Raw genomic sequence first — 27,876 nt, forward strand, 5'->3', positions numbered from 1 at the left:
TCCAACAACTGGAAGACTTTATTATTTTTAATCATCTCCAACTGGGGGTTGCACAGTAGAGTGTCCAAGAAAAATTGAAACAGTTGCCACCCTCAACCTGTCATTTGTTCCCTCCCTAGTGCTCTCTGAGTTTATATGGTTCAGTCAGTACATGAGGTAAGCAACCCAGCTTTAAAACACCACCTTAAAAAACCAAAAAGTTGTGAGGAAGGAGGGATGACAACATGGAGTTTTAATTGCAGGGCCTTTCAGTGCTGTACCATTTGCAGAGGTAGACACATATCTAAGAGGGGCACAGAGCAGTAGTTAAGGAACAGGGCTTGAAGCATCTCCAGCTAGCTTTAGCATAACAGCACTAGGAGCAATGAATAGTTACGACTTCATGGTAACTGCCCACATGCAAAAGGCCAGCTCTCTCACAGAGTTCTCACAGAAGTGAGCCATACAGGCATTAACAGTAAATCAAAGCATACAGAAAAAGGTTAGATGCTCAGAGGGAAGCAGCATGACTCACTTCAGCTCACAGAGACAGCCTGGACCCCAGACAACAGCAATGCCTTCTCAAAAGTGGAAGATGCAGCACCCACGATCAGCCCCTGCATTCATTCCACAGGAGGCATGGGCCAGTATCAGGATGGGGCAAGTGCCATGCACAGAGGACACTAGGAAACACTATCCCTTGCTTGGCTAAGCAAGCAGGAAGATCAGTGTCAATTTTGAGAACAAGGCTGCTTGGATCCAAGTGCTGTTCAGCAGAAGCCTGTTCTCATTCTGAACCCAGCAAACAGCCCCTTAAGGCAGGCCAGATCTTCTCTCCACTCAATGCTACATTTGCACAAAGAAGCCAAGATGCAGAGTCAGAGCCCAGGAAGCTTCCTGAGCTTTAGGCTGTGAGATGCAAGTGCTGGCCAACAGTTTGTCACAGCAAGCACTCAGCTACAGTAAGGTGCCCCGGGGCTTTTACACATGCTGTTGTCTGTGGGTCAAGCAGCTCTGCCTCCCTGTTACAAAAACAGGAAGCCAGGGACTAACCCTTGCACTCACCAAGCACACCCTAAGCCGGGTGGGGAGGCTGCCCTGAACCAGTTTTTGCCTTGAGAAAAACATCCACCTAAGACCATGTGGGGGCATCCTCTTATAATCCATCTTTATTTGTAAAAATCCACATATAAAATCTTCGGTTTCCTTTTACAAAAACATAAAGGCACATAAAACTACTCAAACTCTCATCCCCCTGGACTGATGGTCGGACATTCCCCCCACCCCAACCTCCCCCTTGCTTTTTCCTCCAGTCCATTTTTCTTCATGTTTCCTTTAGTTTCAGCTCACTCCTGCCCAGGCACAGTTCTGCTCTTGCAAAGATAAAGTATGCACACAGGGGAGATGGTGGAGAGGTGGCATGGGCTGTGCGTGGAATGTTTTACAGGTACTTTTTAGTAGTAGGTCTCTCTTTCCACCCAGCCTAAACGAAAAAGAGGGAGAAAGCAGAGTTAGTCTCAAGGTAGACCAAGTATGAGGTCATGGGAGTTCCTTCTAGGTTCTTGAAAACTTGCACTGTAGCACCTGAGGTAATAAGTGACCTGTCACAATGGGAAAATCTTGCCAAATTGATGTTCTGCAGCTTTAGGACCTCTTCCAGCTTTCTAGAACTATCCAAGCATTAATCAGTCTTTTCCATCTACTTCAGCACATCGGTACTTTTATATAATGGGGGGATAGAAGAATGCAGGGAACTCAGGAAACCCTTAGCTTGAACTAACTGCACAATTAATGTTGAGGAAGGGGAAAACACAGCAAAATACACCCCTGAATAGTGCTTGGGGGTCCCCCAAGCTTTGCTGGGGCTTCTGGAGAGCCCAGCAGCATGAAGAGGTGGGGAAGGAAACACACAGAAGAGCAGCAGATTCTTACCACCAGGGTTGCGTCTGATAATGAGCTTTCTGACTTCATCATACACGAATATCAGGAGGGAATATGGGAAAGCACAGAACCACCAGGTCGGCCTGTTTGGGAGAAGAGACAGTGAGAACACAGGCTGTGGAGATGCTCTTTGCCTGGCACAGCTCTGACTTGATGGCACACTCAAGTGCAAGAAGGCTGGCATCACCCAGTTTGCCAGCGGCTGGGGTTCAGTCAAGAATTCTCCAAGCCAAGAATTACTACCAGGTTTTCTGCTGCAATAGATTAGTCCACTTTCAGATAGGAATTCCAACAAAAGGTGTGTCATAGCACCTTTGCTCATCTCTGTACCACCACCTCCCCACATACCAATCAAGCAGTATTTCCTCTAAGTACACATAACCTTTGTGCCCAGAGCCCTGCTCAATGGAACTGTATTGTTTCCCTCATGATTTACATGTGCTAACATCCAGCTGCTGCAGGCACTGGGCAGAGGCCAGCTTCCTTGTTAGGAAATGCTCACACTTCAGCAGCACCCAACTCCAGGCAACACTTGGAATGGAATGCAAGATGTACCAGAGTATTTCTTTCCCATGAAGATTTCATGACACAAACTTTGAACAGTCCTCTGGCTTAAGGCTAAACCCTGCCATGAAATGTTGCAATGCTATTGAGCAACACAAGATGTTGGCACCTTCCCAACCCTTAGGAAAGTTACTGTGCATCAACTGGTCATCTGCATCTACGTAGCAGCTTTTAAAAGCCTTTACTAGTTGTTCTGTTCCCATGGAATGCAGGAAGAAGGCACAAGACGTCATCAGCAGCTCTTTCGTACCCAAGAGTCATCCAGCCTACGATTTAGAGCAATACAACTGGCTTTCTTTGGAGGTGCAGTACCCTACCTATAAAACTTCTCCATGCAAATAAGTGCAAGAGGCTGCTGCACTAGAGCACGCTGGTACTGAAGTTGTATCACTGATTTTTAGTGAGGCACTGAACGGCAGGCATCCCATAAACATTCCACACACAGTGAAGGAAACCCTGGTATGCCACAGGACAGCAAAGGATCACTAACACCCTCTAGCCTGAACTCTTAAGACTAGGTTTGATGCTCCACTAGATCACTACTACTTTTATCCATCTCCCCACCCAAGCACTATCGTTCTGTGGTACAATCTGTTACACAAAAAGCATGATCATGCTTACTTCAGAGGATACATCCTCAGAGCAACATCCATCCCAGGGCAGTAGGACAGGAAGGCAGCCAGCGCAGTCTCCTCAAAGAGACCAAATATTAAGATCTTGTTCCTAGAAGAGACAGGAAAGAAATCAGGGACAAAGTACATTCAGAGATGACATCCTAAAAAACACCTAGGTGCCACATGGGAGTGAATGGAAACAGACATTCCAGTCTAGCCCAGAAGTTCATCAGGTGGGGACTACCAGGCCATCCAAGACAACAGCAGAGTTGCCATGATGGTCTTTTATGTCTCTTCAAAGAGACATGATCAGGTCAACCTGCAACTGCTTTCATCACAAATTCAGGAGGTGGCTGGGGTTCATGCCATGAGATCTCTGACAGTCCAGCACACAGCCTTGATCTCTTGATCTTATCTGTCAAGTGTCCTTTGAGGTGGGCGAGCTCCCACAGACAATGCCAACAGAAGCCCCCACTTCTTAGTCTCAGCCTGACAACTGCAAGTCTACAAGCAAGTACTACAGGGAAGAGAGCACCCAGTCTTCTTTCATCCACTACCACGGCAGTCCAGTCAAGACTTATGCCAAAACACCCAGACACTGCTGGGATGAAGGACTAAAATGGTGTGTGCTGGAGAACACACAGAGTCCAGTTCTAAGTCCTCCATGGACAGCCTGACTTACTTCATCCCCTGCTGGAAGACTGAGTTTCTTCGGGTCTTACAAATGATCAAGTCTGCCCACTGCACGACCACGATGCTGACAAAGAAGGCTGTATGGCAAGTGAACTCCACTATTTTCCTCTGTTCGTAGGTCTAGGAAGCAGACAAAGCAGAGAGCATTTGTTCAGACATGCTGCCTTTGCTCTCTGGTGCTCACAGCAAGTTCAGCAGGTGTTAATATTTTGGCTGGCAGCCTCTGAGCTTACCCATTGCTGCCCATAGCTGTCTTCCACATCATTAATCCATCTGTCATCCCACTGAACTCTGATCCCTAGCAAGCCAGAAGGCCAGAAGCCATTCTCCGCCATGATTACAAAATAGGTGAAGAAGCCTCCAAGGGCCTGGATCATACCTAAACAGGTAAGAAAGGGTGACAAAACTGATGAGGATGCTGTGCAGAGCAATTACAACAGAGAACAACAGCTTGCAGGAAACCCCAACCACCTTAAAAATTACTCCTTGTGAGGCTCAGTGTTCCAAGAAGCACCCAAGTAGAAATAGTTCACACTGACATCAAACTCAGCTGCAACCCTTTTGCTGAGCAGCTTCTGCCCCTGACCTTGTACAGAGTTACTTCTGTTCTGCCCTGTACTCTGATGGCACCACACTCAAGGACACAAGATAAAACTCCCTTTGCATTCTCATTAAGCCTTGCCCACCCCCAACCCTTGCAAAATACAGTCAAGAAGGTTCCCAAGGTCTGCTGCAATTAAGCATGAGCTTCCATCCTGTGAACTGGGCACGTCTCTGTAGCTGCCTTTAATCAAGGCTCCTAATGCTGTGTGTTTAGGGATATGCTGGAGAGAATCCTTTACTTCTAATTAAACTAACAATGGGATCTATGTTCTTGCTGAACAAGTCTGAACCAGAGGAGAGCTGGTTGTCAGCCAGTTCCTTTACAGCACTGTGCAATTAAACAAAATTACTGTGAAAGCGATTCAATGGATCAAGCTGCACAAGCCACTGCAATAAGCCATGGGGGAAGAATCAAGGCAAGTTCTTTACAGCCTGAGGTTCTGGTTTATACACCCCAAACCTCAGCCCTACCAAAATAAGCAGAGCAGCCACTGACTCAAGATTGTGTACAACCCTGGCTACCACCAAGTTCAAACAGATGCCAGAGAAAACGGAGCAGCTTACCAATCTGCCCATAGGCCATGCTGATCAGCCGTTCATTCACCAGCTTGTCTGTTTTGGGATTTCTGGGCTGCCTCTTCATGATGTCACTCTCTGCTTGCTCATATGCCAGGGAGATAGCAGGGACCTTTGAGGATGGCACGACTGCTGTTAGAACAGTTTCAATTCTCCACTGTATAGATCCTTCCCTGTCCCATGTATTCAGTGCAAGAAACAGCACTCTCCAAAAGCTCTAGCTGTAATATTCCAAAACGGCCTTACCCCCTTCCCATCCCCAGTTTGTCCCTGCACAGAGCTGAAAAATCCTCAGACTCAAGAGCCATGAGATGGATGTGAATAAAAGGAGTATCAGATGATCGTTTATTTTAAATCAGAACTATAGAAAACTGTATTTAAGCATTTTCCATCCATCTGTCCTTTCTTTAGGGTACCTAAGAACACCCACATCTTTTCTTTAGACAAAAAAACCCCATATTCACCATGTCAGTGCCCAGGTCAATGCAGAGGATGGTGACTGTTCCCAGGGGAAGGGGTATGTTTGCAATGATGAAGATCAGGAACGGCGTGATTTCAGGAATGTTACTGGTCAAGGTGTAGGCAATAGACTTCTTCAGGTTATCAAAGATCAGACGCCCTGGGGCAGGGAAGAGAGAACAGGGTAACTCTCACTTAGCAGCAGAAGGCAGCCAAGCAGCTCACAGGCAGCCTCAGTGCTAACACCAAACAGCAAAATGCTAGTGCAGCAAAAGGAAGGGTGAGAGAGACTGTGCTCCATGCACAGGAACACCTACAGAGAGTAACACTTTCAGTCACAGCAATCAGGGCTCACTGCATACAGCAGTAGGACACTAAGCCTTGGTTTCTGGACATCAAGAGCCCCTGGAGGGACCCTCTGTCATGCTCCTGTTTGAGAGCTACTTCTCCATCGGGGGGGAAAATGTCTCATACTCAGCTGGCAAAGATGACTGTAAGGTCACGTGTTAGGCAAAAGCACAAAGTAGCTTTTGTTACTCAGCTGCTTCTTACTGTCACCCACCCCAAAGGATCATGCTGAACCCATGGAAAGGAATAAAACTCCGAAGAGAGAAGGAAAGTGCTGCTCTCCTCGAAAACTCTCATCTCAGAGGCAAGCTCAAAGAAGAGCCTTTCAGATGCCTCTCTGTCAGAGGGGATGCTGAAGCATGTTACTTTACCACCACTGCACCCAAGTCATAAACTCACCTTCTTCAACCCCAGTGACAATGGAGGCAAAGTTGTCATCCAGCAGAATCATGTCAGCTGCCTGCTTGGAGACATCTGAACCAGCAATACCCATAGCAACACCAATGTCAGCCTTCTTCAGGGCTGGGGAATCATTCACGCCATCACCTGTGACTGCTACAATGGCACCCTAGTACAAAGAGGAACAGCAAGACTGAAATCATCATGTAAAATGTTTTGGGCAGAAAAGCTTTCTCCTATCTTTCAGATGAAGCACAAGAAACTATTTCACTTTGCTGTAAAGAGAACTCAGTTCCTCCTTGCCCTCCTCTCACCCTTTCCCTGTTCTGATGAGGCTCATCAAGAGAACCATGCTGCTCTCTCCAAAAGAAACACTGGACAACACATGAAAATGTTGAATCCTCCTCTCCCAGGCACATCCAGAGCATTTAGGAATTAAGTATACTAATGAACATTCTAGGATCAGAAGAAAGCCTCTGTACAAACTGAAGATGTTTTCCTGCCAGACCCTTATATTTATGTATTGTAGAGCAGCCTGACAGCTGAAGGCTGCTGACAGACAGATTTAATCTGGCCCTTTTACAGGGGGGCACTGAGGAGGCTTAGCCCTACCACTGCAACAGCAGAACTGGTTGGTAGTTTACATATATATATTAGATTTCTCTAATATGACATCCTGATTCTCCCTCTCTTTACCTGTCGCTGACAGCCTTCCACAATGATAAGCTTCTGCTGAGGAGATGTCCTGGCAAACACAATTTCTGTATGGTGAAGCAGGATGTCATCCAGTTGCTCACTAGTCATGTCCTTCAAATCTGAGCCATGAACCACACAAGCTTTGGCATCCCTGCAAACAAGAGACAGTGTTTTACTTCACAAGAAGTTTTTCATTAGCTGTGCTTGCCCCATAAAACTATGGCTCTTCAGTGCTCTTGGGAAAAGACCAACTTCTGCTATGACTAAATACTAATCCGAGCAGCCTCAGCAGAAAGGCTTCATGCTCAAAATTTAAGCGTAGATGGGGAACACCAAGAAAAGCACAACAAGACAGAACCAAGCAACAGACAAAAAACCTCATGAGCAGATTGATTCTTTCCACAGCTTTCTAAAGTGCATCAAGGCAAAGCCTAGTTGTTTCCACAAATCTTGGCCTCTCTGCAAAAAAGGAACCCCATGCTCAGGTAGTTAACATCCAGCGTTTCAAGAAATGCTGCTGTCTTCTGCAGGCAGTGCTTTATGCAATAGACTGATGACACATGGTTCCTCACAGAGAGTATTCACACCATGCCAGTTCCAACTAATTTACACCCTTTGGCCACAAAAGCATGCAGTGTTATATTTAGACTGGTTTGGTACCCTACATGCTGCAGCAAAATACCATCTCTCCAGCCCAGCATACCATCCCTTATAGGTCTAGGAGACAATCCATGCAGCTCTTGACATCACCCAGAAATTCCTTCCCCATCCTTAGAGCCAGCTGCTGACCTGCTCAGTCATACAGCCAGCCAACCCCAGCCTGCATTGCTGGGTTTTGAAGTTACCATCAAAATTAAAAAAAAAAAAAAAAATCCCAACCAAAAAAACCCCCCAAGCAATTCCATTTCACAGGGTGTCTCTATTCACAGTTCATAAGCTGCATGGCTGTCCTCCAGCCCAAACACAGGCTGGGTCAAGCTAAGCAATGCAGACAGCCCAGCCATTCTGCAAACAGGCTGCTTATGCCAAGGCACATTTTCTGAGGATGCCTCAGTCCCAGCTAGGCTATGAAGGCCAGCATTAACCCTTAAGAGGGAAGAGCTCCATTTTTACATTTATCCTGCGTGTAGCTATGCACTAGTGTGTCAACTCCTCTACCCAGCATAAGTCCTGCTCCCTTTGCTCTCCCTACAATCTTACCCTTAACTGCTTCCCACACACGAGACATGCACATTTAAGACAATCTTGTGCATTCTTCACATAACTCATGATACACATTGAAGAGCCACAATACACTGAGCTAAGCAAATGCCAAGCTTTTCATGTCCAGGGGGAGATGCTGAGGGATTATCCAAGGCAAGGAGAGAGGCAAATGCTTAATTCTTTGAACAGCTCCGGCTTTCCCCCGCAGTCATTACCTAGGGTTGACCTGGCTGACAGGAATGTTGAGCCGAGCAGCAATATCTTCTACTGTTTCATTGCCCTCGGAGATGATGCCCACACCCTTGGCAATGGCCTTGGCTGTGATCGGATGGTCTCCAGTAACCATGATAACCTGAAATGCAAACAGACTGCCGTGAAAGCCTTGCCTGTACTGCAGAGCAGCACTGCCCAGAAGGCAGGGTCCCTTACACTCAGAAGGCCACGTGTCTTTTGTTCTACTCGTGAGCCCTGGCACAGAGCAAGTCTGAGGTACAGGCAGTAACCCAATACCAGTATGCAAGGGATTGAGGTGGATGGAAGACAAAAAATTGTTCATCTTGAGCCAATGGAGCCAGTTCCATTTCCAGCCTGTGCTTCCCTCTGATCTTAGTACTGTGGCACATGCAGAACACGCCCTGAGCCAAATCGCATGCTATGGGACACCATGGTCTCAACGCCTGCCAGTGCCCTAGCAGTTTGGAGTTTCACTCATTTTTCAGTTCATTAACATACAACCATTTGTATTTAACTTAGAAATTAAGCCTGAAGCAGTAGTAGTTAAATCTTGAACAATTACTTCAGCCACTCACATTACAGCAATACAGGAACTCAGGGAAGCCCTTTATTTCCACAGGTATGAAGTGAGGCAATTTTCAACCCAGGAATAAACTACCTTGATCCCAGCACTTCTGCATTTCCCAACAGCATCTGGCACAGCAGCACGAGGTGGATCAATCATAGACATCAGTCCTACAAAGCAGAGTTTGTCTACAGGGAAGTTCAGGTCATCTGTATCAAACTGGAAGCCGTCTGGGAACTGATCATCAGGCAGAGCCAAGTGGCAGAATCCTGTAACACAATCAAACCCACATTTACTCTCTTCCTACATATCAGGAGGCAGAGAGAGTGAACACTTATTGCTTCTGCAAACAGCTACACAAGAATAACAGGGCAGCTTAGTCAGAGGCTTAAGCAGGGCTGTTGAGACAGGAATCACGCTCCTATTCTGATAGCCACCAGCTGTTGCTAGGTGCCCAGACACAGCCTGGTTCTTGTGCAGTGGGACAAACCTAATACCATGTGGTCCCATGGAAGGTCCCAAATGCCTCGCTGCATTTTAATCCACGTGACTCTGCTGCTGGGCAAGACAAGAGCCTGCAGGCTGCCTTTGAGATTAAAGGCAGGACTGTTCCTACATGACTTGCTGAAGTGACCTTAACACTATGGTTACACTGCAGGAACAGAGTGACCCTTCACTTAATCTGCGAGGACTGCACACGAACATGAAGGACAAATCTTTTCCAATGTAATAAGGCTGTTTTTCCTTACCTAACACTCTCTCCCCGAGGCCTCCCAATTCAAGGTAGGCATTCTGAAAAGCATCTTTCATTTCCTCATCCAGTGGTTGCTCTTTGCCATGAATAAGAATGGTGCTGCAGCGATCCAAGATCCTCTCTGGAGCTCCCTTCATCACCAGCAAGTAACGGGATTCTGATGGATTTGCGTTTTTGTGGATAGACAGCTAAGGGTGGAAGAAATGAATTTGTTCTATGAACATGTACTGTGAAGGACACAAATAATCAACACCAATGTTTTGCAACTACGGCAGCTCAGGGCCATTTGTGATATTTTGCTCCAGTTTTCATTTACCCACACTTTAAAGAGGTTTACAGACTAAGAAATCTGTGCATTCTTTAACATTACCATATAACTGCAGGTGTTGTAATGACGTTTTTTGTATCCAAGTGCCACCTCTTAAGGCCACTTCCCAGTAGTTCATTCCTATTCCCAGATTTGAGTTACTCCACGCTCTGTGCACTACTGCTACACAGCTTGAGAGCATGTCTGATCCTTTGTTAGCAGCTGACACCTTGCTGTTAGTGCAGCTCCAGAGGCTCTTACACAGTGTAACTATGGTCTGTTAACTTAGATTTATAGAGCAGTCTTCAAACAAGTAAGGCTAGACAAGATTTGGGTGCCAGAACAAGCTTTGAGGCACACTGTGTGTAAATTTACACCAGTGCTTCACACAGCAGCTCTCCTTCAAGAGGACACATGCTTACCTGGTACTTGTTGGTGGAGTTAAATGGTATTTCCACCACTTTGGGATACCTTTCTCTCATCTCCTTGACAGAACCACAGCACAATTCAATGCATTTCAGAAGTGCAGACTCAGAGGCATCTCCTGCCACTGCTCGCTGAGGAAAAGACACAACTATCAAAACATACACCCACAGAAGACTGGATATTTAAAATAAATTATAGAAGTGAATTCATCACAGCCCAGTCCCATCTTCCACATAACTTCATATGAAAGCAGAGAATAAATAATTCTATTATCTAGTACTGACAAATACTCCATTTCAGAATGACAGGCCTCCCATCTTGAGAGAGCAGCAGTCCTTTCGTGACAAAGTCAAGAAGCCCTTTTGAAGGGTTAGGGCAAGTCACATAACCAGGTACAGTCAGACCTAGTGAGGCTGGAGGGTCAGCTTTGAGAAGAACTGCTGTAAGCTGCTTGCCATGAAGAACAGCTAATGTGAGACGAAGACTGATGACACGCACACAGAAACACTTCCATGTGCTCTCCCACTCCAATGTAAGATCAGTTTATCAAGCCTCTGGGAGAGATTTGATCTGCCCTTCCTTCCCCATAAAGTTAGCACTGGTAGAGATGGGAGATGGGGATTCTCAGCCCAGGAAATCTGTGTGTGCTCAATGTCCTGGTGGAGTTTCCTTTGCTGCAATTGAAACCAAGTATTTCCTGCCCTCTGGTCTCTTTGTCCATGAGAATTTTTTTTTTTTTCATTTCTATTCTATTTTTTGGTATCTAAAGACTTCTCAAAACTCCCCTCTCCCATGTCTTCCTTGACCAGGAAGAACTCCAGCTCTTTAACTTCAGGTCAGGTTTTGTAGACCTAAGATACAGTCAGAGGAGTGCTGGGGAAAAATAGTTTGTTCTATCATCTCTACTACCACTGCATCAGAACACCCTTGGGAATACGTTTACTAAGCAACATGACTAATACTTGACAGATTATAAGCACTGTACAGTTAATTTCAGCCCTGGCTGGGTCACAGTTCAGAAGCAGGAATGTGAACTGGTGCTATGCCAGCATTTGCACCAGCACTGAACCAGTGAAAGCTTCAGGAGACTCACCAGTGAGAGCAGACTGTCTCTAGCCAGTCTCCCACAGCCCCTGCCCCCCAGCTCTGGTGTCTACCTCTCCCAGCACCAGGTGTTTGTAGCTTTGAAGTGTACAAATGCCTGAGATAGCAATTCCTGGAACAGCCAGATACTGGGAAATGCCTAGGAAAGCTTTCTGGTCTTTCCTAGCCCTGTCTGAACTATCTGGCCTCCCAAATTGAGTGTAGATGCCAGGATGGCAGGGATTCTGCTGTGGGACAAACATCTTCCCAACCCCCTCTCCCCTGCCCACAGCACACCTCCTCTAAGAGTGCTAGACTGCAGAAAAGATTAAGAGTGGCAGATAACTCTACTTTGCAGGTTCCTGTGACCCACAGGATGCAATCTCACTACCATTATGGGAGGATGGTGGTAAGGAACAAGACCAACAATTTTTTGGGAACTCACCTTAAGAATTGGTACATTTTCCTGGCCAGCCTGAAACACAGCACGGTTACAGAGACCTGCAATTCTGGACAAAGCAGTCCAAGTGGCTGAGCTCTTGTCAAAGGAAGCACCTGAAAGCAGAGGAAGGATGTCAGAAAATCACCCATCAAGAAAGTCACATAAGCTCAAAATCCCACAGGCTTAAGAGCAAGAAGCCTTTATCTCAGAAACAGGAAACACTCAGAGCATCACTACACCTCTTTTATCCCTCCTCCCTTCCCAGATACTCGATGAGCAGCTGATTATTTAAGACCAGAAGGTGGAACAGAAGCAGTGCAAGAGAACACCTCTGCTTTCAAGATTCCAGTAACAGCTGTATCCAGCAGCAGCAGAGGACACACTGACAAAACCAAGGAATTCTGGACAGATAACATTCATTCAGAGGGCTTGAGTAAGAGATGCTGGGCTCCACCTCCAGGTTGTCTCACTTCATCCATCAACCCAGGAACTGGATGAAACAGCCCCCAAAGAAACAATGCTTAAATAAAGATACTCTCTTGTGCCGGCTCTTAAGTTGGCTTTAAGGGAGATCAATTGAAGAGAGAGTTAACTGATAACCTAACATACTTTCCATGAAGTGAAATCTTATAGGTTTATTTCCCCTGCAGCCAAGCCAACCATTGCCAGGCCAAGGGCTTCCAAAAAAAATCTATTTATAGCTCATTACTTTGCACTAGTGTTAAGTAAAGTGGCTTTTTTAAACAGTGCATACAAGCACAATGTTTTGGAGTGGCTCAGGTGCAGCAGCACCAGTGTAAAAATGTTTATGCTAATAATGTGTTGTAAGCACAGCATTTCACGAGGTAGATGACAGCTAGGAAACCCCTGAGTTTGGTTGTATTGAACAGTTTTGGAGAGATAATAATCTCTCCCAACTGCACGGCACACTGGGATTTCAGGTTCTCACCAACTAGGAGAAACTTCCTGCTAAAGTCTTACATTCATAGCTGGCACTATGCAAACACAACCTGGATGTCCCAGGAAAACCCCTGGTCCAAAGTCAACCATCTAGTTCCACATGGGAACTTTCCATCTATGTCCAGCCTCAAGTAATTATTATCAGGGCCAAGACTTCTGCTGTCCCTACTTTCAACAGATTTAAGATCAAGCAATTTCATCAAGATACATTTTAGCAAAGATAATCAGGCACTTTGCAAATATTTCTATATACAGGACAAACATATAGGGCTGAACATTCAAGAGGCTCAAATTCCAATGGAGTAATTCTGTGCAAAAGGCAGGCTATACAGAGTTAAAGGATTAAACAGAACCATGGTACAGTGCAAAGCTTTCTATGTGTCACTTCTGGTTTTTGTGCTCATTCTAGGTTGTATGTTAGAAGTCCCAGCACTGTGAACTTCACTTGGACTGGAGAGCTACTAACACAGATTCTTGGAAGTACCAGTGTCCAAGAAGCCTCAGAAAAAGCCATTTTTTAATGAAATGCCTCAAGCACAGAGAAGTGATCTTACCACTCTGGTTCTCTGTAGTATCGGCCTCGTGAATCTGATTGTCAAACCACATGTGGGCCACTGTCATGCGATTCTGTGTCAGAGTGCCTGTTTTGTCAGAACAGATGGTGGATGTGGAACCCAGGGTCTCCACGGCCTCCAGGTTCTTCACCAAGCAGTTCTTACGAGCCATACGCTTGGCTGTTAGTGTCAGACATACCTGGGGACAAGAAAGGTGACAGGTTAGATGCACTTGTGCAGTAATAACACTGCTGCCCAACTCCATATGCACATGGAATGATAACCAGCTTTCCATGCCCTGCAGTGACTCCCTAACTCCTTGCTCACCCTCCCAGTGCAAAACAAACACCACCACTTTGGCCCAGGTGCTAGGTTTAAATGACATTTTCATTACAAAACCTCCAGAAAAGGACTGTCAAGGCTTCAGCCTCCTGCTTCTCAGAGCATTAGGAAGTAAATAACATGCCCCAGACTAACATTTCAGTCAAAGCTGCCACCTCCTAATCATAGGAGTTCTCAAAATAGGTGAAAGCAGGCCACATAAGAGATGGCCCAAATTAGCTCTGGTGATAGGGCTTGCAACTTGCTGCTGTAGAAAGTGAGCAGCTCCAGCTCACTTTCTTGATAGAGGCTCTTATCTGGTTCCAGTTCCCAACCGTTCACTCCCTGGCTTGGTTGCCACTCTGCTTCCTAAGGGGGCTACATGGAAGCATTTTGTCCTGTCCACCACCACTCTCCATACACCTAAAGCACACCTACATACTCTCACCACATCTTCAGGAAACCAAACTTATAAAAACCCCTGACAGATCCCAGATCAAAAGCTGGGGCTAGAGTGAAGCTTGCTGGATGCTCTGCCAGCCCTTAAGGGTTGGAAGGGCTGGTGCACATGTGGATGTAGAAACCCTGATGGTTGTAGCAGGAAAGCCTCTTCTTGCCACAGAAAAAGCCAAGACTGGAACTCCTAGTCTTGCTCACTCCAGCTGTATGATGCCAAGCCTCTGTGCAGGTCTAACTTAGGGACTCATCTTTATTAGATAAATAGCTGCAGAAATTGACATTGATTCAGGCAAGTAGTTAAAATACACTGAATTTATAAAGCCCAGCCCTACACACTCATCTTCCACTACTTTAGTGTTCACCTGTGTGAATGCACACTGAGCACAAAGCACTCCACTTCCTTAAGGACCACATATGTAGCCAATTCAATCTTTTTTCCAGCTTCGCTCACCGTAACCGTTGCAAGCAGCCCTTCAGGGACATTGGCAACAATGATCCCGATGAGGAAGATAACAGCCTCCAGCCATGTGTACTCAAGGATGAGGGAAAGGATGAAGAAGGAAACACCCAGGAACACAGCCACTCCAGTGATGAGGTGGATAAAGTGCTCAATCTCCACGGCAATTGGAGTTTTCCCCCCTTCCAGTCCAGAAGCCAAGCTGGCAATACGGCCCATCACAGTGCGATCCCCAGTGCTAATTACAATGCCACGGGCAGTGCCTGGAAGAGAGATGAGTTTTAGAAAACAAAAGGAGCCACAGCTTAATATCCTGTTAATATCCTTAATATCCTGAAGAGATGTTCTGGGTGGACTTCAGCACAAAGGCTGTCTATCCCCATACTCGGAGCTGCAACAGAAGTCCTGCCAGAGATATCTGATGTTCCTGCTTTCTGCAGCAGCTGTAGTATTCCATACAGCTCTTCTTCATGGTTCACATTATGTTATCTGCACTTTAACACTTTTTACTTGTAACAAAGCAGGCAGGCTAGAAGACACACCACATAGCTGCTCCTCTAGAAGAAGCAAGAACAAAAAACCCAGTAGTGCTGTGGAGTCTTTGCCCATTCTACAGTACTGCTGTTGGAATGGGCAAAGACTTTGATGGGAACTTCCACCCTGTTCCTGCATGGTAGAAGTAGGCCATGGTGTATTCACACTGCTTATCCATACAGCTCAACATCATTGTTCAGACGGCAAGGAAGTAGGAGACACACACACCTTCCACACAGTTGGTGGAAAAGAAGGCAATGTTCCTGGTCTCCAGTGGGTTCTCGTGGGAGAAGTCTGGAGACCTGGTCTGAGGCTCTGATTCACCAGTAAGTGAGGAGTTATCCACCTACATGAAAGAGAGTACTTTGTCATACACGAGCAGACAGATGCTTAGTAGGTACTTCCTCCACCCTTCTCCTCCACTCCAGCCCCCATTCACAGCATAGAAGACAAATTCATCCTCCTTCAGAATGAAGTTTCCAGACAGCCTGTCATTACTGTACCTTGCAACCATGTGCTGATATGATCCGAAGGTCAGCTGGAATTCTGTCTCCTCCTTTCACCTCCACTAGATCTCCAACTACAACACCTTCAGCATTTATGCTCATCTTCTCACCATTTCTGACTACAAGTGCTTGCTGAAAGACAGTGAAGAAACAATCTATGTCAAAAGCAACTCTTAAGAAAGGACTCAAAAGATTTGAGAATCTTAAAATAGTTATACTATGATTCTACAAGGTTTCTACTTGTACTAAGATGTTTATAGCTGATAAACATGTTATATAAGAAAAGTAAGTATTTTTCGTTTTCTTGACATTAAAGCTCCTTGTTCCCAAGGTGACTGTATGATAGTTAGGTATGATCCAGACCATCCACGAAGGAATGCAAACTTTAGTGCTTATCACACCAGTTTCTGAGCTCTCCAGACTATTGAGAGAGTGTCCTATGATTGTTAATAAGCTGGTGGAACCCACAGGTTTCCAGGAACTACCTTGGCCTATTAGCATAGTTACTTGGAGCAGTCTCACAGATCCCTCAAAATTAAGAGCCAGTAACCCACATTAACAGCCAGGCCGTTGCAACTGGAGATGATGTTTGAAACCATTAATACCTTTGAACAAGCTATGGCTTGCCAGACCTCAAGGAAGTTATTTATTCCATACCTGAGGCACCAAGTTCTTGAAGGACTCCATGATCTTGGAGCTTTTTGCTTCTTGGTAATAAGAGAAACAGCCAGTAATGATAACCACAGCTGCCAACACAATACCCAGGTACAGCTACAAAGAGCAGAGAAAGTGAGTCAGAGGACAATCTGCCTGAAAGGCTTCCAATTTTTGCCTAGCAAAAAATTGCCTGGCATTTAAGTGCCCCATTACAAGCATGAAGGCACTTGCAGTCTCTGTACATTTTGTACACAAAGGCTGTCCACAAGCTAGTGCTGTTAACACAACACTAAGGAAGTTGGCTGTTCATTTCATTATGTGGAAGCACTCCAAAACATGTTAAGCTCACACACTGAATTTCCCGTGCTTATGGGAAAAGCTTCTGGACTGAATGCTTAAAGGAAGTTAATCTGCTTTGAGCCCAACAGGCTGCTTGGCCTGCCTTTGAGGTAAAGCAGATTTTTACTTACGTTATCATTGTTGGGCTCCTCTCCCATCAAACTCTGTATGCCGTAAGCCAGAAAACACAGAATAGCACCAATCCACAGCAGGAGCGAGAATCCTCCAAAGAGCTGCCGACAGAACTTTACCCATTCAGGAGTGGTGGGTGGGGGCGTGAGGGCATTTGGGCCATCGCGAGCCAGGATCTCAGCTGCACGTGCAGGAGTCAAACCCTACAAGAGAGGTTCCTTTTTTAGGCATTGAGGCAAGACCAGCTGCAGGGTAGGTCTGAATTTGATCAAGTTCTACCACAGCAACAAGGAGCTGCCAACAGGTAATGGAGATGTCCACAGCTGCCAAGGTTCCACAACACAAGTGCAGGATGTGAGAGCTGAATGCCAGAACAGGAGCTACAGGATGCTGAATGCTACTTGAGGAGCCTGCAGGCCATGGGCTTATGAACACTGAAGAAGGGCAGGACAAGACAGCTACTGCCACACACTTTGAGCTCTGAGGAACAGCACAGTGCCATCCACCCTTATCAAATTATGGAACAAGTGAAAGCTGGAGGCCATAAAGGTGATGACATGTTGGAACAACCTTACATCCAGGAAGTTCAGCTTTCAGAAGCCGAGGTCTTGGGACACAAAAAGGCAAATCTCTGTGCTGTTATAGAGTAAAGGGCAGACTTGATTCTACATGCAATCATGCAAGAAATGCATTAAGCAAAGCAAACAGAAGCAAAAGTGTAAAACCACTGCAGTACTTCTGCACTGGACTCAGAGGTAGCCTAGGACATCGGCACACCTCTTACTGCAGAAAGGCAAAATTGTAACTGCTACTAGCCATCATTAAGTCTCTGGGCATGTGCTAGCTCACTAGACTACATTTGCAACATAACAAACATTTGTCTTCATTACGTGTTCCTCGGGAGAAAAAATAAAACCAAGAATCAACCTTGAACAATTCAGAGGCAGATAACAGTGACTTTGTTAGAAGCAAAGTCACTAAAGTATTGCAGTCAAGTTGTACAGTGGGAGGATAAGGAGAAGTGTTTGTGAATTCAGTGGTTCTCCCAAAGCCTGGGAAACTTAACTGGAGGAGGGGAGATAAAACACAAAAAGAAAAAACCAACAACAACAAAATAAAAAAACCCCAACCAAAAAAAAACCCCAAAAAAACAAAACACCCCCAAACCAGACCACCCAGATCTCCCTTTGTGAAATGCTCTGAGCAGAGACTGTTTCTTTTCAGATCAGGGCAAGCAGGGAGGGAATACAATGCCTACCTACCCGACTCAAGTCTGTTCCATATTTACGATGAAGTTCATCAAGACTCAGCTTGTGGTCATCCTGAAAGACAAGAAATAGTTGGAAGATAAAAGAATCTGAGAAAAGAGCTCAGCAATTCCACTCCCCACCCCAGGTTTCCTATCTGCAACAGTTGGTGAGGTAGCAGGATTCCAGTTCATCCTCTATGTGGAGAGGTCTCAAACTCATTCTGGAATTCAGCAGTCTCATCTTTTGCATTCTTGTGACTATTTGAGTACATGACAGCTTTTTTGAAAAACTCTGACTTTATCTCAGTGCAGTCTTTACACCCCCAGAAGATTATGTGAAACCACCATGGGTGATTTTTTTTGGGAGGTTGAGAGAGGATGGAAAGAAAAGGAATTGGGAAGGAAGGTAGGAATGTACAGAAGATTAAACCTGTAATTTCACACATTTTAAAGCAGTGCTGCTAGATTAAGCACTACTTTGGGGGAAGTGTTTCTTCCCCCAGAGGCTTCTTTTCATAGCCAGGCTATTTTTCAGCTGGTTCAAGTTGGTTCAGAGCAGTGCCTCACTTGAGAGGTTGTACTGGAGGAGCAGGTGCTTTAAGTACACATCACTACTGAACGCATAATCTAATCTTTAAGAAATCTTTAGAATCCACTCTTCCTAACAGAGGAGTCAAAAACGTGAAAGCCCAGTCTCAAACCCACAGAACAGAAACAAAATCTGCATCACCTTCAAGGACAGCAGATCTAAGCCAGATGATGTTCACAGACAGATATATAGCATCATCCAGCTTTCACAGATGGGGATGGGAGACACTCCCCACAGCCTCAAACATGATTAGAAGGAATAATACTGAGGTCAGTCTGAGCAGAGGCCAGCAGTAAATGGAGCTGTACAGCCTCAACTCCTCAGCTGGAATGAAAACAGCAGTTCCACTCACATGGCAGCACAATAAAGGCTGTAATGCTGCTATGCAGAGAGTGCTTGCCTGGCTGAGGAAATCCATCTATACTGTGCTAGGGGTAATGCAGGCAAGCACAGACTTAGGCTCTGTGTCAAGTGCCTTGTGAGAAGTGATGTTGCCAGGCTCCACTGCATGCTCATCTTAATGCTGAAACACTTACAGCATGTCTGGCTTGGGGACAGAGGGGAGGAGAAGGGAGATCATTGCCTTCGGTCACATCATGCTGTCAGCACACCAGCTCGTTTCTCTTTTAGTCAAATTAGGCACAGGGCCTTGGGCATAGCAAACATTCTTAAAGCTGCTCTTTCTGTGCCCTACACTCTTACCATCGTAACTTCCTTTTTAAGCTCATCCATGTCCCTCTCCTTCTTCCCCTTCTTCTTTCCGCCATGCTCTGATGTAGCAGTGGGCTCATACTTGTCTCTTCCAGCCTGCAAGGGACGACACAGCAGAATTAGAAAAATCTTACAGTCAAATTCCACAGCAGTAGACATGAACTATACACACAAGACTGCCAGGCAGACAAAATTATTACAGTTTTTAAAGTTGTCTACCTAAACTTTAGTAAAGCCTTTAACAGTGTTTCCTACAGCATCCTCTTGGAGAAACAGGCTGCTTGTGGCTTGGACAGATGCACTGTGTGCTGGGTAAAAAACACAGCTGGAGGGCTGGACCAAGAAAGTGGTGGTAAATAGTTACATGCAGCTGGCATCTGGCCACCAGTGGGGTTCTCTAGGCCTAAGTATTGGGGCCAGTCCTGTTTAATATCTTTATCAATGATCTGGACAAGAAGATTGAGTGCACCCTCAGTCAGTTTGCAGATAATACTAAGGCAGGCAGGAATGTTGATCTGCTGGAGGGCAAGAAGGCTTGGCAGAGGGATCTGGACAGGCTGGATTGATGGGCTGAGACCAACAATACAAGGTTCAATAAGGCAAAGTGCTGGGTCGTGCCTTTGGGTCACAACAACCCCAGGCAGGGGGCAGAGGGGCTGGAAAGCTGCCCAGCAGAAAAGGACCTGGGGGTGCTGGTCAACAGTGGCTGCACATGAGCCAGAGTGTATCCACGTGGCCAAGAAGGCCAATGGCACCTGACCTGTGTCAGAAATAACGTGCTCAGCAGGACCACAGCAGTGACTGTCCCCCTGTATTCAGCACTGGTGAGGCCACATCTCAAGTCCCATGACAAGTTCTGGGCCTCTCACTACAAAAAGGACATTGAGGTGCTGAGGCAGCTGAGGGTGTTTAGCCTGGAGAAAAGGATGCTCAGGGGAGACCTTTTGGTTCTCTGCAACTCCCTGGAAGGAGGCTGTAGCCAGGTGGAGGTTGGTTTATTCTCCCAAGAAGCAACAGGCCAAGAGGAAATTGCCTCCGCTTGTGCCAGTGGAGGTTTAGATTGGCTATTAGGAAAATTTTCTTCATGGAAAGGGCTGCCAAGCCCTGGAACAGGATGCCCAGGAAACTGATTGAGTCATCATCCCCAGCAATATTTAAAAGATGTGTAGATGTGGCACTTGGAGAGATGGTTTAGTGGTGGACTTGGCAGTGCTGGGTTAACAGTTGGACTCAATTATTCTAATGGTCTTTTCTAACCTACATGATTCTATGAAAGTTATGCCACCTCAATACATAATAAAAATGAGCTAGTGAAGGGAGAAGTCTGCTCAGTATCATCCCCAATACACAGATTAGAGCCAGACATTGTGCAAGTCTGGCTAGGAGGAAAGCAAGCCACACACTATTCAGGCAGTCTTGACGTGTGAGCCCCAGCTCAAGCTGAAAAAGTGATGAAGAGCAGAAGAAACCAATTCCTGAGAGCAAACGTATGTTCCCTTCAAGGCATTAACTCCTCCTCCCCCCTCCCAGTCTTCCACATCCTCTGGTGAGGAGGAGCAGCCTATCAACTAAAGATAAATAAGAGGTGGTACCTCTGGCTGGTCAGTTCTGGGGGCTAAGTTCCAACACTTTCATTCTCAGTTTGGCACACTAGCTGGCTGGTTTACACAACAGAAATCTGCTTTCAATTTATGGCAGTTTGAGCAGCAAGAATGGTATACAAAGCAGCAGTACACTTTTGCAGATTCAATCTGTGCTTAGTCCTGCTTACACTTCACAGAGCAGATGATTTGCTTAAAGCCTCTTTATTCAGTAGGATTTTTATTCACTTTTATTATGGTTAATTCTACATGAAATCGTGCAAAGACTTAGATCTTGTCATAATGGGGCAAACAAGCATCTAAGGACAAACAAATCATGACACAGTGCACATGAACATCACTTAAAAGACAACCTTCTGTTCCCTTCTGTGTAGGGCCTATTACATCCCTGCAGCCTGCCAAGTTTTATGTGCTGAGATTTCCACCTAGTAAGATCCCTGAGAAGAACTTTAAGATAAAACAGCACTTCATGGCACCAGTCAAATCTTTAACAAGATTAAGAAAAGGTTTCAAAGGCATTGCCTTGCTTGATCTTTGCACGAACACCTCAAACCACGAACTGGATTCCTGAGTGATCTGGACACAGCAACTATTGCTTGGATCCAAGACCTGTCCTGATGAGCAGCTACCACAGGAAATTTTTATTATCTATTTCAAGAGAAGTAGAAACCAAAACCAGAAGTGAAACTGCATGAAAAAGAAGAAAGATCATGACTTTTCTGAAACAACCTGTCAGTCACATCTAGACAAGGGTTTTTACTGTTCTGAGAAAGCTGTGTGCAACACTCTGCAGCCATAGTCACACACTTCACATGCACAGAAGTCTCCCCTTGCCCTGTTCAGCAAATGCAAGCTTCACATGCTGCTACGAAGCTGTGCAATGGAAACAGTTTTTAACAAGTGGAGCAGAGCCCAGCTATTTGCCTCCACTGATCCAGGAAAAGGCTAGAGAACTACAGACTGTCAGCATTCCTGACATTCTCTTCCCTGCACCTAAACTCCCATTTCCCTTCTTAAAAAAGTGAAAGCCACAGTACTTAAACAAGCACAGTCCATGCATTCCAGCATCACAGGAATCTGCCACAGGGCAATTCATAAAGAGCCACCAGGAAGCATCTCTCTCCTTCAGTCTCCGAAGAAAACAACTTTGACTTCTGCTAGAGCTATGGCAGACAAGTCCAAACACAGCCCTGCACAAAACACATGCTTCTTCATTACTGCTTGAGATGAAAAATGATTTCCAATGAAGGTCAAGGTGCCTTGCTTGACTAGCACTCCATCTCATTCAGCTGCACCCCTTCTCCCCAAGAAAAGCTTGGCAAGCTCTTGCAGGTGATCTTAAAAACCTCCTGGATCTTTGAAACCTGTGAGAAGTAGAGTTACTCAGCTTATTGGGGGTAGTGAATAATCCAGCAATATAGGAGTGCTTAAGCTTTTACAGCTGCAGTTGAAACAATTTACAAGTGGGCAAACATGAAAAGGCTCACTGCCCTTGTTCAAGCATGATTTGCTTTAAAAAAAAAAAGCAAACAAAACCCAAAAAACCCAGCAATCAGCTGCAGTCAGAACAAAGAGTTGATAGAGTTACTTGCTTCTTTAAGCATCCACATATTTGGGTCTTAATGGAGTCCATCTTAAAGAGGAGCTCAGCAATTCCTCAGCTCAAAAAAAAAAAAAAAAAAGCACAATACTTCCCCTTCTGTTGCTTTATTACTACATCCCACCCTTACTGAAAAGGTAAGTCAGGAGAATCAGTTTCAGCTCTTGTTACAGGATCATTTCACGCAGAGTCTGAACTTCCTGCTCCATCATTCAAATCTGAACTTGACACACACATCAGAGTCTAAGTCCTGCCCCTGTTCTGTGCCTCCAGGGCCATTGCCTCCCTTCCTGCAAGATGAGCCCAATCTATTCAACAAAGGCTCATGCTGACTGGGCTGCCAGGGGAAGAGGTTTTCATCCCACTTCGGCGCTGTAGGATTTCCCTGCACTCCCCTCCTTTTCCTGCTGTACAAAGAAGGCCTATGGTACTCCAGATGCACATCTTATCAGGATTTAATCACATGGCCTGAACACAAAGGAAGGTCTGTCTCATCAGAAATGTCACCCCTGTTCCTCGACTTAGCCCAAGAACTGACTCATCAAAACTGCCTCAAAAAAAACCAACGCAGCTTCTTTTTTTTTTCTTCCATGCAAGATTTATTTTTTTTCCACTGACTTAAGCACAACATTTCTACACACGAGTGTAAGAAGTTTTAGACATCCCCCAGAAAATCCTATTGTCTTTCAGATACAGCTGATGATTTTCCGCTCTGGACTAATTGAGCCATTCACGGCTGATGTTCTCAACACAAGCCATGATTGACCAGGAAACAGGAGGGGTACAAATCAGCAGACAAGCTCAGAAGTACCCTGTTCTATGATCACCTAATCCAACAAGAAATGTCAAGTAAGAGCCAAAATAAATTATGCAGTCTCTGGAGGCCTGGTCTGTTTTACTGCTTATGTCATTACAATCAATTGTGCAGAGAAAACAGAAAAGTTACTGTCCTGCTGCCTTATGAGACAGTAAATATATTAACCACGAGTCATAAAACTACACTCCACCTATTGGACTGGAAACTCTGTTCCATGACCCTATGTAATCCTAGCAAAAGGTGGAATTGCTTCTTTGGATCCTTCTTACTCCATCCCAAGAGCTGTGTTCAATCCCCTATCTTGAACCAAAAATTTAAGCTGCATCAACTGATCAGACTCTCAGCATCTAGGATAGTACAAGGCAGTTTTTACCCAACAGCTAGTAATTGCTAATTGTGCACAGACTGCTGCTCCCCAAATTATGGAAGGACAAGCTCTTCTCCCATGCGAAGAGATGTAAACCTAATCAGGTTTTTAATCATCAGGATAAAACCAGGACCACCCACACACCTTAAGCCCTCTCTGGGTATTAGGACAAACATCTCTACTGCTCGTGGAGTTGTGTGAAGACCCAAGAGCAGAGCGGGCTTTCCAAATGTCATCACTGCACAGCTGAGCAGCCCATGCTGGGTTTTTCTGGTGCTGTGCCAACTACAAAGAGTCACTTTCCTCACTTCTTTGCCCACAAGAGTCACCATAACTCCAGACATCTCTAGTAGTTGACAAACGCATCAAGATGAGTGGACTGGACCCAGTTCTCCCCTGGACGAGCTGGTGAAGGGCTACCCCTTGGAAAGGCCTGGTTGAAGCATGAGCTGCAGTTTTCAGCAGGTCAGGATCGGTGTGGGTTGTACAGCCCACCTCACTTGCCAGAGAGCCCTGTTCCTGTTACCCCGCTTTTGCAGAAATGTGCATTGACTAGGCCCAGGGTTTTCTTTGGCTAAAGGACTATCCCCTAGCCATAGTAATAAAAAAGTGAATGTCATAAAATAGTTGTAGTAATAAAGGAGTAAAAAGGATGGGGGAGGGGGAAAGTAATATATTAAGATTTTTTAATTGCACCAGATAAGGATTGCTTTGATTTGCATGATTTCCCCTCAGCTGGTTCCATTATGCAGTAAACCTTCCTAATTTCTGACAGGGAAAAAAACCCTTAACTGGGGTTCAGGGAAATCCAAGCAAACCAAGAGGTGTTTCTGCTCCACACACGGGTGCTTGATCACAGCATCCAGCTTCAAAAAGTCTTCACTACTGTTTCCAACAGCCTTCATATACACTTTCCTTTAGTTAGAAGATAGGATCTGAATTAAGGACTTCTCCTCCTCATGGGCTCTAAGGCGGAGCTGACCTCCAGATGTGACCCAAAGCACACATCACCGACTCTGTGCTTTGCCTGTGGAGCAAGGGAGATGGAGTGAAACTTGCTGTCTACAAACAGCTTCCACTCAGCTCTGAACAGGAATGAAATCCAGAGTGCTTTCCTCCACTACACAACCCCCCTTGGATAATCTGCTTTTTGGGCTGCATAGCCAGGCAGCTGACGGCCCTCCCTTTGCCGTTACCATTTAAAGTAAAACAGACACTCTGCTCAGCTTCTCCTCACAGCCACAGAGAGAAGAAACTTGTTCTCTCACACTTAGGCTCTTTCTTTCTCTTCCATCCCATGCTCCCATGGGAAAGAAGTTTCCTTTTTGGGCACCCTAACTCAGGGCAGGCACATGCAGTTGCATCCAGACTCTCTCCCTCACATTCCCGTTTTTCAGGGGGTCCCTAATTATAGGCATGCATTCCCACTGCTAAACTAGCAAATCTTGTTACTTGCTACCAGAAAGCCTGAGGCAGCCGTATTATCCCTGCCGAATTATCCCTTGTGGCGGCGCTTCAGTTTCAGGCTAATTGCTTTCTTATCCATGCAACCTACGAAATCTGAAATGGAGCAAGACAGCCTTCTACGTTAGAAAGAGTTTGTACCTCCTATTAGTCCCACCAAGGCAGGCTAAGCCACCGAAGCGTTTTGCACTGCAGTCCTACACACACACACCACTCAGTCTGCTCGGATGTCTTCGACAAGATTCAGAATACTGCCCACACCTGCCAAGTATCCCCTCAGTGTTTTGTCTCCTGGATGAGCTTTTACTGTCCACATGCTTGTTGCCTACTGAACTTAAATGCAACAGGCTGGGCTGCCAAGCATCAGAAGAACTGCATTAGGGAAAGAAAGAAACCCCCCACACAGAAAAACGCTGAAAGCCCACCCCACACACTCCTCAACCCCCTTTTCCAAGTAACTGTCCATTCAGCCATGTTCTTGCAGCTCTCCTACTACTCATGCAGTTATGTCAACATTGCTGCTGCTGTACTGAACTGATGAGGACAATACAAAGTCAAGTCAATGTTTGAACAGTGCTTGGGAAGCACAGAACACCTGTTGGCAGGAAACATGCTACCACTGCTGTAGTCTCATGGCCCTGCACGGTCACCCTCTCCTCAGGAAGCAATGAAATCTGGGAATTTTAAAGGAATGTGTCTAACCCAAAAGTAAACACAAATCTACACACCTCCGACTACACAAGATACACAGGGAAGTATTCGAACGGAAAAAAACAAACACCCAAGCAACAAAACCCAGAAACCAGTCTCTAGTTTTTTGACATAAAATGAAATCAGAGCAAGCCAAGAGTAGTTTCTGCTCCACACACGGGTGCTCGAGCACAACATCCAACAGCCTTCACACAAACTTTTCTTTAGTTAAAAGATACGATCTGAATTAAGGACTTCTCCTCCCTCTAGCCCTGTAACGGGTTATAAGGTAGAAACAACGCTGACACAGGGCAGAAACCACTACATAGCCACAGAGAATTTATCCCCCCAATGAACAGGAAACCCTCAGGGGCATCCGCCTCCCTCCTGCCACCATCTCGTATCACAGGCAAATTAGCCCTAATAACGCTGACGGCTCCCCTTCTCCCGGCCCCCCCATGCCGGGCCCTCGTGTCTCAAGGAAAGTCTAAAGTACTCTCAGGAGCCCGGGGAGCAGCCGCGCTCCCTCCCCAGCTCCGCAAGGCCACCAGATAACAGCAGCCCCGGGGGCTGCAGGCAGGCGGGAGGCCCCCAGCCGGGGGGACACGGCCTCAAGGAGGAGCCGGGGGCTTTGGGACGCCGGCTCCTTGCCCCAGGCTCCGCCACGCCCTCGGCCCGGCTCTTCCTTCCCGCGGGCGGCAGCGGCCGCCCTCGCACGTTGCTGGGGCCGGCGGCACCGGCACCGCTCAACAACGGCCGCGGCCGCCCTCGCACCGGACCCGACGTGGCCGCCCCAGCCCGGCACAGACAAAGCGCAGCCTCGGCCAAGGCAAAGGGGCACCGGCCACGGTCCGGCTCCTTGAATTTCCCACTTCCCGTCCCGTCCCGGCCCCGCCGCTCACCCCCTTGCCCATGGTGCCGGGCGACTGCGTGCGGGTCAAGTGGCGGGGGGCGAGAAGCGGGGCTCAGCGGCGCCACGTGTCCCGGCCGGCGCAGGTGCGGAACAATAGCAGCACCCCGGCCGGCGCTCGCCTTCCTCTTCTTTCTCCTCCTCCTCCGGGGCTTCTCGCCTTCGCCTCGCCCCCCTCTGCCCCCGCCCGGGTCGTTCCTCTCCGATGCCGCAACCGCGCGCACCTCCGGCAGCCGCCGCGTTCCCGCCGCATAAAGAGCCTCGCTCCGCTGCCACGCCCAGCCCGCCTGCCACCCCGCCCCCGTGGCACAGCGACGGCGCGAACGGGGGGCGGTCCTGGGGGAGGGGGTAGCGGCCAGGGCTGTGGGAGGGAGTAGCGCCCGCGGGCCCTTCCGCCGTTCCGGGTGCATCTTGGGATGGGGGGGTTCACCTTGGGGCTCGCCCCGGCTGCCCCGGCCGCGTCTCGCCGGAGCGACGGCCCCTTCCGCGGCGCCCGCCTTGGCTGCGGCGCCGCCGCCAGGCCGGGGCCCCCCGGGCGCCTTGCCCGCTCGGCGCTGTGGCCGCCCGGAGCCCCCAGGTGCCGGTTCCCCGCGGGTTTTGTCGCCGCTCGCTCAGCGGCGCAAGACCCCCGGTGCTCCCTTTCCACCCCAGCGCTTTCTGCTGGGCATGGTCCCTGCCGTGCTGCCGACCTGCCGGAGCCTCAGCGCGCCCCGTTCCATGGGAGATGTGCGTGTGCTCACCGGAAACAACTTCTGCTGCTTCAGGACTCGGTGAAGAGTTAGGGGGCAGCTTTCTGTGCCCTCTGCTGCTCGGGGAGCCTGGCTAGGGGACCAAGTTTGGCTATGGTCGTCGTTACCTTGTGCTTCAAATTCTGGGAAAGACAAATGCAGAAATTAAGAGTGTGTGTTAGTTCACTTTGTTTGTGTTTGGGGTTTTTTTTGCAGAAGTTTGTTGACTTTGCTTTTACTTCTGTCTAGATTCTCTGGCAAAGAAAATGGGCTGATGCTCTTCTGTATTCTCAACAGCTTAGTAGAAGCCCTGGAGCCCTGTGTAAACTTGTAAAGGAGAAAGTG

General features: G+C 46.9%; 1 protein-coding gene across 2 annotated transcripts; it reads right to left on the minus strand.

The window, feature by feature from the left end:
* ATP1A1 (ATPase Na+/K+ transporting subunit alpha 1) lies at positions 1 to 27,039 on the minus strand. 2 transcript variants are annotated; one of them, XM_042031746.1, is made up of 23 exons: positions 26,796 to 27,039; positions 19,346 to 19,450; positions 18,068 to 18,127; positions 16,805 to 17,008; positions 16,335 to 16,448; positions 15,675 to 15,809; positions 15,400 to 15,517; positions 14,632 to 14,900; positions 13,405 to 13,599; positions 11,890 to 12,003; positions 10,358 to 10,492; positions 9,624 to 9,816; positions 8,968 to 9,143; positions 8,291 to 8,427; positions 6,873 to 7,023; positions 6,177 to 6,345; positions 5,435 to 5,589; positions 4,959 to 5,082; positions 4,025 to 4,170; positions 3,781 to 3,911; positions 3,106 to 3,207; positions 1,912 to 2,003; positions 1 to 1,462 (listed from the first exon to the last, which is right to left on the minus strand). In XM_042031746.1, exons 1-23 carry the CDS (start codon positions 26,805 to 26,807, stop codon positions 1,434 to 1,436), a joined length of 3,066 nt encoding a protein of 1,021 aa, XP_041887680.1. In that variant the 5' UTR covers positions 26,808 to 27,039; the 3' UTR covers positions 1 to 1,433. The 2 variants fall into 2 exon arrangements, with proteins under 2 accessions (XP_041887680.1, XP_041887679.1); XM_042031745.1 differs by having other exon boundaries at positions 11,890 to 11,999; positions 13,401 to 13,599.
* Positions 27,040 to 27,876: the final 837 nt, after the last annotated feature.

The sequence above is a fragment of the Corvus kubaryi genome, unplaced genomic scaffold (assembly GCF_017639235.1).
Source record: "Corvus kubaryi isolate FWS band 111438036 unplaced genomic scaffold, C.kubaryi_AGA036_p1.0 37341, whole genome shotgun sequence".
Classification (NCBI taxonomy): Eukaryota; Metazoa; Chordata; class Aves; order Passeriformes; family Corvidae; genus Corvus; species Corvus kubaryi.

Excerpts from the sequence above, each read along its gene's own strand:
- ATP1A1 (XM_042031746.1), bottom strand. Across the intron at positions 17,009-18,067 it reads ATGGAACAGACTTGAGTCGG|GGTTTGACTCCTGCACGTGC; the intron begins GTAGGTAGGCAT and ends CCTCTCTTGTAG. Across the intron at positions 10,493-11,889 it reads AAAATGTACCAATTCTTAAG|CGAGCAGTGGCAGGAGATGC; the intron begins GTGAGTTCCCAA and ends TCTTTTCCTCAG.